Raw genomic sequence first — 12,540 nt, forward strand, 5'->3', positions numbered from 1 at the left:
TCTAAGATGTGCTGTTTCTTCATTACTAAATGTAATACACATGTTGGGCAGGACCACTGCGCTTTCAATATTGATGTATATTTATTCATATTCTCACAGGTTGAAAGCAGCGAATGATGAAATAAGCCTTGAGATGGCATTTTTTGTGATTTGGGACTAAATAAACTAAATTTAATTTAATTCAAGTAATTGCGTTTAATCGTGTTGTTGAATAAGCCAAGAATGAGGATAAATAATTATTTTAAAAAGTGCCATTTACAGATCATGCAGTTAGAATAACGGGGAGTACAGGTCTCTGTAGTTTTTGTTGTATTAATTATGTTGGACACAACCATATCTAGGAAACCTTCCCTTGCTTGCTGGTCACAGTAGAATTAGACAATGACACTTATGTCTGAAGTCTCTAAATTACATATGAAGTCATAGCTATGTGCTGGGTAGCTCATAGATAACCTTGTTCAACCCCCACATGCAGTTTATGCATTCATGTATTAAAAAAAACGGCAACAGGTCAAATGTATCAATCATCATCAAAGTCTCATGGAAAAACATGATACAGTCATGAAACGGCAAGCTTCATATTCAACCAGATGAATATGAATCTAGTTTTCAATGCCTAACCTTAATCAGTTTCTTTAAATGCCTATCCTTAACCAAATATGGTGCAAAATGTAAAACAGCAACCAAACATCTAAGCATTTCAAAGTAAAGTTACTTTAAAACATCAGTGACTGGGAATATGGCTGCCTGGCTTGTCAGTTGTCTGTGTAGTGCCACCATCCATTCCTCCATGTGTGACTTTTGTAGCCTGTTAAAGCTGATGCAACAGTTGCATAAGTCTTTCACATAATGCGTTTGACACCCTTTTTCGCTGTGTTGTTACTTTCATGTCCACCATATCTGTGAGACTACTTGCATATGTATCTATATGTATATCACACTGAAGATTTGGAAGAATGCTCTTTTGCAAGTTGCACCTTGCACCTTCGGGACTGCCATTCCAACTGCACTCAGCTTTGATCTGTTAGACGTTTTTGCATAGTAGCGACACACAGCTGTGTCCAAGTGTCCTCCATCTAGCAGTACCAGCGGCAACAAAACACCCAAAAACCACAATGTCACCACCACCATTCTGAAATGTTGACACAGGTTTGATCATAAAATCTTCCTCTGTAAAGCTTTTTCTCTGTTTGGTCACCTGCAAACATTAGTTGAATCTGAAGGTGTTGATTTTGAGACATGGACCTCTTTCTCAGAGCATATGCATCAAGTTTGTGGTTATGTAAAACTCCAACTCTACACAGTGACACTGATGTTGCAGCTGCTGGCAGACCTGTTGCTTTATAGTGATGTGTCGTTCATGAACGATTCGTTCAATATTAACTAATCTTTTATATGACTCTGGAGTAACGAGTCGTCTCAGTGAGTGATTCATTCATTTTCATGCAGTACCCTCCCTCGCCAAATGTCAGGTGGCAGCTGCATAAGCTCAATCAGCAGGACAGGAAACAGAAATGATTCGTTCACCACTCAACTCCTCGGGTCCTCGTTCATTTGTCACGTGACAGTCAGCTCAGGCTGAAGAGCAGTAGGCACAACAGTTCATTTACAAACCGGATCGTTCATACAGATCGTTCTTTCGTTCATTTGTCATGTGACTGCAGATCAGCTACGGGGCTGTGGACTGAGAAATGGAAGGAAATGAATGATGTCTGATTTGTGATGTTCATTCATTTGTCATGAAATCATGATTAATTAGTGGCTTCGGTTCTTGTAGAAGTGTATAGTGTTCTTGTGTATATAATGTGTGAAGTGTGTTTGTAAATAAATACTTTTGAAAATTATATCATCATATTGATTTTGTGTTTTACTCTACCATAAAATAATATAGTATAATAATAATAATGACAGTAATAATAATAATAATAATAATAATAATAATAATAATAATAATAATAGGACACAATAAATGCACCATGTAACATTTTAAGGAACTTATTTTTACTTTTTTTTACTAATGTGGACAGTGTTGCTAATTGTCAAAATGAATGTGAGTTTTACATTCACTTGTCCTCTACCAGCTGTCACGTGACAGGACTGAACGGATCGTTCTCGTTCGTTCATTCACGGGACAGTTACCGAGTCACTGTCATGCTTTAAACAACAATGGCAGGGAGGATACAGACACAAGTCACCTTATTATGTTGTGTACTTGCTTTCCCAGGTTTTCACATGGTTTGAATTGTTTGTGGCATTTTTCTGTATTGTACTTTGTCAACTCAGCTGAAGCAAACTATAGGCGCATTCGGACAGAGAGTTCTAAGAACGCAGTTCTAAGAACTGTCCACCTCGAATTTTGTTATAAGAACTGCCCTTCCCCAGGGGAACTGTTTCATTTTGCATTCGCACATAAGTCGGGGACCTTGGTCGGGTCTGATGTGACAAAACCGTCTGCGACAGTGACGTGTTACTGTAGCGCCACACTCAACAACAAAACCCACGAAAAGTAAGGAGAGAAGAAAACAAAACAACACCACCAAGAAGCTAACATGGAGAGCGAGGAAGCCACCGTGTTTATGGTCTGCATGACGGCAGTATTAATCATGGACGATCACATGAGGCGTCTAAGATTGAGGCTGGAAGAGCCCACAGCGAGAGTCAGGAGACGGAGAATCGAGCAGCAGGCAATACTTCTTCGTTTCATGAAGGAAAAAAGGAGAGCAGAGCGCCGCAGACAAAGGAGATGACGTGTAAATTTAACTTATTAAACATGCGCTGGTTGTGTCCGTGTCGTATGAGTAAATATTTTAGACAAGGGGCGTAGCTACCAACCACCAAACACCTACGTCATATGTGTTCCTATGGAACCCAGAAAAGACCCCGCCTTGGAGAAGGAGCTAAAATGGTTATAGGAACTGAGGGCCGTGGTCCCGAGTTCCTGTATGTCCAAATGCGTGAAAAAACGGACCTATTTCTGAAAAGGTTATAGGAACTGCAAAAGGTTCCTACAGTGGGAATGCGCCGTATGTTGCCTTCAGTGTTAAGTGTTTAAAACCGTGGCCTTTTTGTGCAACGCCCACAATAGGGCTACAGTGCCACCTGCTGGAAAAATTAACGAAATGAGCGAAATTATTTAAAAAAGATTCGTTCAATTTACCGCTCGAGAGTAAAATATCTGAGTCAGTAAAAAGAGTCGAACTTCCCAACACTATTGCTTTATTGTTTCTTAGTTCATCTTAAACAAACTCCTCTCAGGTATGAATCAGATCCCTCAATACCTTGTGTCTATACATACAGCTGATGAAATGGTGACTACGGCATCTCCATTTGGTCAAGGAGCCATTTCTAAACAAGTTAAGATTCCAGTTCCTTGTTGGATTGATCAACAAATGATGTCTGTAGCCCTGGCTTTGAGATAACTTTAATGTTATAACTATCCATTTGAATTAATTTCTATTGAGGGATAAACAAATAATTAATTAAAGTGGATTTTATGAAAATTTGTTGTGTTTATATATATCATCTAAAAGTAACATTTGGAGTGATGTCACTCATTTGTTAAAAGTGTTTAAAATTGTGAAATTATGTGCTTAAGGGAGAAATACGGCTAACATTGTTTTCCGAGCTGCAGTGAAGAGCTCAGTGTGACAGGATCTCCAAATAAGCCCAGATGATCAGTTCTGCTTCCTGTCATAACTTCTTGATGCGAACATTTGACTTTAGTTGCCTGGGTGGCGAGCCGAACTACTGGTAGTGAACCTGAGATGTGCGCAGGATTTCTCAGATCTTCCTTTCCCAAGGACTGTGCGATAAGACTGAAATAAAGAGTGACATACTGACATTGATCGGAGAAGGGCCCCAACACAATAAAGACTGACTTTGGGAACAAAGGTGTTTGTTATTATAAGTTGTTGTGTTTAATAATTAAGTAACCACAGAAATTCAAACCCACTGTTGTCTGTGTCATTATTGATGTTCGAGATACTGGCTCTTAAAAAAACTTACTGCCTTCTGTACTGGTCCAGTTATTACTATTGACTATTACTTACATGTGCTCTGTTATTATACCATAACAAGGGTTACATGTCCATCAAAGAGTTGTTAAGCTGGAATAGAGTAGCTACCAGCTGCAGTCATTTGTGATCACTAACATAATATTAAGCCAAAAACTATTTTGGAACTTTTAATCTAAAGTTTTATTATGATCGGTGGCAGCAGTGACTGCCTTCATCCCCCTGCAACCCTAAACAGGTTGAATCAATTAGCCTACAAAAAAGGATGGATATATGTTGTTCAGGCTTTCGATGCTAAAAGAAATTACTAGTTAGAAAAAATTTTGTCAAGACATCTATGTCCTTTGAGTATATAAATCTCTGTCTGGAAATATATGTAGTCTGACTCTCCTCAAACACATATCATAAGAGGTTAAACTATTCATCTAAATATTATCCACAGAAATGTCATCATCAGAGAATAAGAAACTCATAGTATGTTGCAATGTGATCTTATTGACTCTTTGTTGTTAATGTCATCTGACCCAGAATCTTTTTTTTCATTTTGAAATCCCAAGAATTTTGATGCTTCTGTACTCTGTGTCATTCTTTCCTATTGTTATTTTTAAATCAGTTGCTTTCATTTTTAAGGAGGAAAAGACTGATGACGAGAAACAATGCTTAGTCAATGTCCATTATCTGGTCTAAATTCTGACAGTTTCAACTACTTTCTCGTTACCATTGGGCCAAAGCAGAAATCTCAAATAAGACATTATTGTGTCTGAATTAAATTTTTTGATACTAGAAGCTCAATTTCTTCAATGTGCTTGTTTATTTCTCAGTTTTATGGTCTTCAGGAAGTCCAAAAATCGAGTTGCCATGGGGATTTCCCACAGTTTAGTATGGGTTCTTGAAAGTGTGATCCATGATGGCCATCAGAGCCAGCCAAGTCTCCCGGGCAGTGGGGATGATTTGACTGGCAGGCAGGATGAAGCCGTAGCGACCTGTGTCCCTCAGCTCAAATGTGTACGAGTACTTGATGCCCTGCTCGTAGGTCCAGTCAATGGTGCTACCGCTGGCTTGATCTACAATCAAAATAAGCATTGTGTTAACAGTTACATGGTTAGTATAAAGCAAGAGTTCTCAGGATGCACCATAATAAACAAAAAGTTTCAGTTCAGCAGTTTTATGATATTCTTAATTCATCCAACTTAATTTAACTATGTTCATTTTCTCAAAAACAAAGTAAACCGAACCTGCACCAGCTAAACTGGTTTACAAATATATGTTTAGCTATCAGCCAAGGAACACCGGTCCTCAGTGTGAGCCGTATTACTCAAATACTTTACACGTGATTGGTGCACCAAGTGTCTGAAATAATGATCTAACTTCTTCTAACCATACATCATGCTGCTTTTTTCACATGTAAAACAAATATATTTCTGGGGAGTTTTAGCCAGAATGTAATGCATTATGTATGTTCTATGTGCTTAGAATCTAGTAAAAAAGGAAACAATCTTCTGCATATCTAGGTAACTTGAGGTTTCTGTACTGTAAATTAAACTAAAAAAAATCTTTCATTTGATTCAAGATGCTTTGGCCAGAGTTCTAACCGGTATCAGCAAGAGACACTGTTTCAGGCTCTCTGCACTGGCGCCAATGACAAAATTTAGAATAGATTTCAAAATTAATTTTATTTCTAACAAGTTCTTATTAACACTCACCTCAAGCAAGTCATGTATACTTAGGGGTAAAAATAGACTGAATAAATTAACGCACTTGAGTTGAAGGTAGGTCAGAGCACAATTCTCCAAGTTTCTATTTCAAGTTTTCAGGCTCCTCTCCTGAGGAACCAGCTCCCAATTTGGATGTGAAATTCTGACACCCTCTTCTTAAGACACACCTTTGGAAGAGCTTATATTCAATTTACTGATCGGTTTGTGTGCTACTTCTTTTAATATGTTCCATTTGTATGTTGTTTTATTACCTTTCTGACTTTTTGCTTCATTTTCTAATCAATTTATCTGACTGGTCTATCATCTTATTACTTGCTTTCTGAAAATCGCTTTTATAGGTGATTAAAACATTTTTCCCATTGTTCTGGAAAGCACTTTGGTAAATGTGTGTTTGAAAAATGTTGTTGAGGTTAAGCTGAGCTGAACTGACTGTAAATTATGGGAATTACCGTTTGCCTGCATTCTGCTCTGCAACTGCATTCCATACCTTAAATAGGAGACTTCAACAAAGATTTACTAAAGTTTGGCTGTCTCAACCAGTGTTGATTGACTAACTTTGACTAACTTTCCAAAGATGTTTTGATACTGCCGTTAAATTGGAAAAAAATATTCAGATCAGAAGTTAGATAAAGACTATTGGTTCTACTGTTCAGCCTTTGCACTTACAGATAGGAAAATAAGTGTAATAGGAGAGCATGAAATATTCTATTAAAAACTGTCTTTCAGTCAAATGATGTAAAACGGGACTGTTAAAACTTACAGATGACGTTGATGATGCTGCCATATCTGTAGCGAGTGCCATACATGGAGGCCAGATCAGTGATAGCCTTCTGAGCCACTTTGTGCTGCAGGAAGAGAGCACCATATCACTTATTCACACTGCTGTTACATATTCTTACATTTCTAACATTATAGGCAAATCGTTTTTGGTTTGGCACATTAGAATAAATCATGAAGGGGTTTTCATACCAGCTCAGCCTGGTCTTTGGCAGGTCTTGTGGTGTAGCCATAAGGATACAGGAGCATCTGAGAGTATGCATGGATGGAGATGAAGGCCTTGATGTTGCCATGGGACTTCACAAAGTCCACAATGGACTTGACTTCAGATTCAGAATGAGCCCTGGGACCACGGTAGGTCTCTGAGCAGGGGTTGCTGCTGGCGCCAGGTTCTGTAAAAGAACACGACAAACCAAGAAAAACAGATTCCACTGTTTAGGAAAATAATGACAAGTACTGACACTACTCAGTGTGATTAAGTTGTTACTAATGGACATGGTGCAAGAGTTCCCCAAAAGTGTGATAAATGCGCACACAACTTAAATTAGTAAATTTGCACAGATATCTCAAAATGCAGATATCTTAGTGGTGATATCTGCATTTTGAGCTGTTTCTTGTGCTCGACTAACATCTGAAGAACATGATAGAGTTACATGAAAAACAGTTGTTGTAAAGTGTTAAAAGAAATCGTATGTGATGACTTTGTGTATTTCAGAAATAAAGGAGGACATTACTTCCAAAACCAGCATCCCAGTTCCTGTTAGGATCTACTCCGATGCAGCTTGAACCGGGGTTGGGCTTCCTTGTCTTACGCCACATACGGTTCTGAAAACATTAAGTTATCCTCAGCTTTAACATACACGTTCATCATACATTCCATCATGATTCTAAATCACGCTTAACAAGAGACGTGATATTGAAAATCGGAGTACTACAGGTTAGTAAAAAAAACTTGCTAAGACTGCCTCACAGAGGTGTGTGTGTAGTAGTATCCATCGGGGTTGGTCACAATCTCCAGAAAGATGTCCATATTGTTGAGGATGGCAGTGAGGGCAGGGTCACGTCCATAATCAGTCACAATCTAAGAAATGCATTAGAGGTCATAGTGTCAGTTCAGCAGGTTGTAATCAGAGATGGCAGAGACAAAGAATGAAAATGTAATGTATCAAAACACCTTTTTGGCAAACCAGGTCCCGCTGGCCTGAGTGACCCATTCTCTGGAGTGGATTCCAGTGTCAATCCAGATGGCAGGACGGTTAGTTCCACCAGTGCTGAACTAAGATACAGAAACAGGAAGAAGTTGTCATGTGACTGTTTTTAAAAAATATTTATCATTTTTTAAATAGTATTTTATTTTGTTTATTTTATTTTTTAAATTTCAAAGCTTTCTATTCATTTTGTTAATAGATTTTATGGATGTCCATTTACCTTGAGCACATTCAGAGGACGGCCCTGGTAGCTCTGACCAATGACTATCTTGCTGACCAAGTTGGGATTCTCAGCTACCAGCATATCCTGGAAGCTATAAATCTGAAGCAAAGACAAAATCCTGCTCTGAATGCACATGCATAAGTTGAGAATACATCATTCTATGGTGGTGGTTGGTCTTGATGATCATCCCTTGGATGCTCAGAGGAAATGTGTGCACTAACATCACTGATGCTGTGGTACATGGAGTAGTCGTAGCTGTCGGTGTTCCTGGACTCAGCAACACGGGCAGCAGAGTCCATCTCCTCCAGCTCCTCATCCAGCAAGGCCTGAAGGACAACAATGTATATCACATGAGTTATGATATTAAAAAAAGAGCAATTCAAGAAAGTAATGCAGTTTCATAGTGTACCTGCAGGTCTTCAATTATGATGGAATATTCCATGTCCAGGCTCTCCAGGTAACTTTTGACAGGCTGCAGGGTGTGGGAGGGAACTCGGACATCGACAGGGGAGGACACATCAGTCACCCCCATCCAGATGTCCAGCTGAAACGACACACATATAAGAAAAGTTCAAAGAAGTTCAAAGAACATGTTGCTTGATTTTAAAATAGCACACATGGGTGTTACATATTTGAATGTTTGGCCTATATATTTTTCTCTAGAAAATGTATTTCAAATTTATATTTATAGGTAAGAGACCTCAAACTCCATCATGTCCTCCAGGTCCTTGATAAGAGACAGCTGGGCTTCATCTTTTGGGACAATCCGAAGCACCTGATGCCTGCAAGATTAAGATGTTTTAGAATATTTTAATGCAAAAAAATAGTAATTAACTGAGGCATCTCATAGACCCTTACTGGTGTGCATGAAGTGGATACATTAAGTTAGAACAGGGAATGTTCTGATCATTCTTGATGTTTGGGTTCTACTCATCATGCAGTACAAAAAGGTACGCACCCTGAGCGGCAAAATAATAACCCTGAACATCCAGCTAGACTCATAAAGTGCTGTCTTGTGTGACAAGAAGATAGAGTCCTACAATTGATGGAATGCCCCATGCAAAGGTCTGATATCATTTTCATCCAGTCAGTCAATAAGAAACTTAATCACTGAGGGAGGCTAAAGCCTCTACGTTTTTGCTACTGATGCAACACAGCTTCATGTATCATGCAATAATTATTTCAAGGGACCACAAACCCAGTTTTAAGCAATGCTCAGTCTACAGAGTGTTGAGTTGACCAGGTAGAGAATGGTCCCACTGGAGGGACAATGGTTTTAGCCATTGTTTTGTGTGTGCATTCGCACAGTGCTCAAAGTGTGTAATTTCATTTGGTGGTAAAAATATTTTTTTTCTTATTCTCGCTCTTGGGTTACTTAAAGATAAGAATACATATATGAAATATCTAAAAAATGCGTTTTCTTACTAAGTCACATAGTTGGTAATTGCTCTTACATAGTGCAATGTGTTCAAAAATGTGCTTTTAGGAGAATTGTGCCATTGCAAAAGCTATTGACTGTACCAAACACTACTTTCTTAACTTTGTATGAAAAAGTGGTGCACTTACAGATCATGTCCACCTAACTAAGAAGTGAAAGGTTTTAGCAGGCCAACTTACCCCTCAAATGTCTCCTTGCAGAGAGCAGCCACAAATAACGCAACGAATGCAAGCAGCACCCTCATCATGACCAACAGTATGAACTTGGCTGGGCCGAACACTGGTTTTTATGGCTGAGTGTGTCGGGTGAGGCGTGCCAACTGCGACCTTGCTCAGGGCGATAGAGGTGTGTTACCAGCTGCTCCCGTTCACACGCCAACCTAGAGATACCACACCAAAAGTTGATCCACACTACTCTGTATGTTTGACGAGGTGAACTTCTGTTCACTTCTCACAGAAAAGGAACATCGTTCAATGTCAATTAGTAATTATTCGGTTTGACTGGGAAAACCCCAACTAAATCCTATTAAGTGATTCTGTACTGTCATCCAATGTAGATGATAGTTTGTGGTTTTATTAACTTTCTGTCATTTGACGTCCAATATGTATTCAATCTGAGCTGCTCTTATCCTTCAATCTACTGTGTTTGTTGACCATATAATAATATATAATTATAATTATGAATCAAGATATGAGTGAAAATAGAGGGACTTAAGTGGAAACATTGTCGTGGCTAAATAGTCTTTGTCCACTGTCAATTTGCTCAAAGTGCTTGTCTAAATATATAGTCTGCAGCTCAAATGGAGTTTCATTGCACAACACAAAACCATGTTCATCCACGGTCTGTCTCAACTTCCTCTTTGTTACTGGAGTCAGGCCGCATCAATGTTTGTAATTCACACCAGCTGCCAGAAACAGATGTACTGTGAATGCTACATGTTAGCAGAAAAAACACTTCCAGACAGAAGGTCACTGTGTTGTCAAAGTGCAAAACTTTACATGAAAGCAGCGACACATACACGCATACACGCATAAAGAAACACTTGCTTCTCTACGTTCTTGACGTGAATTGATTAAGCTTTTATCTTAATTCTCCATAACAGCCCTATTCGTGCTTATAGTGAATATAAATGTCTGAATATTGACCACTATAGAAGCCTTTAAATAAACTATTTTTAAAATATTTGACCTATGTTTAAGTGTGTTTTCATTTAACAAAGATTTTAAATGTAGCAAAGTTTTTAACGTCATGCTCACTAATACAACATCTCTTCGCTGCAAAATGCAGGTGGTCTTATGTAACAAAGTTGATAAGGTAAGAGAAAAGTAAAGAGTTGAGTGGAAAGCATCTGTGGAATTCACAGACTTACAGTAAAGCAGACAGTGTGCTTGATCCATGTCTCCTGCTGAGATTCTCGCGAACCTATCTGCTCAATTCAGGCATCACTGAAGGTAATAACTATACGGATAAAGCACAAATGAGAGAGACGTCTCTAAATTCTGTTTAGGTCACAGTGAAACAGCATTTTACGAGAATAGAACTTCCCTTTTAACTTTTCTCCTTTCTGTTGAAACGTGGTTAAAAGTATATTTGTTGCATGGGATGATCAGGACTCTCAAAATTAAAACCTTTATTTATTGGAAAGAACAAGAGCCGTCTGTGGACAGAAACAGTTAGGGGGGTGTCTGCTTCCTGGACATATACAGGCAGTTGGTTCCTCTAGAGAGGGGCCTGATAACTGAAGGCACTGCATCCCATTCTACTTTTAGAAACTCTGGAAACCACTAGTAATCCTGCAGTTTGAGAGCAAAGTGTTCTGTTGAGAAAATATCTAACAATGAAATCATTAAGATATGATGGACCTTGAGAGAGGAATTTGAAATTCTACTCTGAATTTAACAGAGAGCCGATGAAGAGAAGCTAAAACTGAAGAAATATGATCTCTCCTGTTAGTTCTCATCAGAACTCCGGCTGCAGCATTTTGGATCAGCTGGAGGCTTTTCAGAGAATGTTTTTGGATAGCCCAATAATAGAAGAATTACAGTAGTCCAGTATTGAAGTAACAAATGCATGGACTAGTTTTTCTGCATCACTCTGAGACATGATGTTCCTGATTTTAACAATATTAAGAAGGTGAAAGAAGGCAGTCCAAGAAACCTGTTTTATATGTGCACCAAATAACAGATTCTAGTCAAAAATAACTCCAAGGTTCCTCACTGTAAAACTAGTAGCCAACGAAATACCATCTAGAGTAACTATATAGCTAGATAATTTCTCCCTAAAGCAATCAGGTCCAAAGGCAACAAATTCAGTTTTGTCTGTATTTAGAAGCAGAAAGTTCTGAGTCATCCAGGTCTTTATGTCTTTAACACATGCTTGTAGTCTGACCAACCTATTGGTTTCACCTGGTTTCATAGATAAGTATAGCTGAATATCATCAGCATTTATGCCATGCTGTCTAATAATATTACCTAATGGAAGCATATATTAAGTGAAAGAATCGGTCCAAGCACAGAACCCTGTGAAACTCCATAACTTACTCTGGAGTGCGAGGAAAATATTTTGTTTACAAGAACAAACTGGAATCTACCAAATAAATATGAGTTAAACCAGCCTAATGCAGTTCCTAATGCAGAGCCTCTGACTGAAGACACCCAGCTGTTTTATCAATATGCTGTGCAGAGAGTGTATAGTGATGTCCATTAAGTAAGTGTGCAGCATTCTTCTCTCCATAACTAGCTTTGGGGCCTCCAGAGCAGTTCCCAGCACAGAGCCAATCTTCTTGATCATGTTGTTCAGTTTCTTTGAGCGACTGCGTCTGATGCTATGGCCCAAATAGATGCCTGGACAGAAAATTGCATTCTCCGCCACAGACTTAGAACATACTGTAACACACTTCCTGAAAAAATAAAGTCTGCCCGGTACCTTAGTGTTGCAATACCCGACTGCACTAAACCGTTGACATAAAGATTATGGCATTCCAAACAGCAAAGATCAGAACTCACAGTTAAGGAGAGTATTACTGATAAAAATTGTCTAAACATCACTTCTTGACAGATAACTCCACACATGGCCTGTCAGGGTGTGGTCTGTTGTTTCCTCTCAAAAGGTCAGCAGCAGCACACACAGGATGCTGCTAACCACCATTCTTTCCTGTCACTGAGGC

At 38.8% G+C, this 12,540-nt stretch overlaps 1 protein-coding gene across 1 annotated transcript; it reads right to left on the reverse strand.

The window, feature by feature from the left end:
• Window positions 1–4,778: 4,778 nt before the first annotated feature.
• Window positions 4,779–9,656, reverse strand: LOC140307521 (carboxypeptidase A1-like). The gene is made up of 11 exons (XM_072386450.1): window positions 9,554–9,656; window positions 8,637–8,718; window positions 8,346–8,480; window positions 8,158–8,262; window positions 7,934–8,035; window positions 7,680–7,781; window positions 7,476–7,586; window positions 7,240–7,330; window positions 6,698–6,897; window positions 6,489–6,573; window positions 4,779–5,077 (listed from the first exon to the last, which is right to left on the reverse strand). Exons 1-11 carry the CDS (start codon window positions 9,619–9,621, stop codon window positions 4,890–4,892), a joined length of 1,269 nt encoding a protein of 422 aa, XP_072242551.1. The 5' UTR covers window positions 9,622–9,656; the 3' UTR covers window positions 4,779–4,889.
• Window positions 9,657–12,540: the final 2,884 nt, after the last annotated feature.

This window comes from Leuresthes tenuis, unplaced genomic scaffold, assembly GCF_036924035.1.
Source record: "Leuresthes tenuis unplaced genomic scaffold, fLeuTen1.0.hap1 SCAF_5, whole genome shotgun sequence".
Taxonomy (NCBI): Eukaryota; Metazoa; Chordata; class Actinopteri; order Atheriniformes; family Atherinopsidae; genus Leuresthes; species Leuresthes tenuis.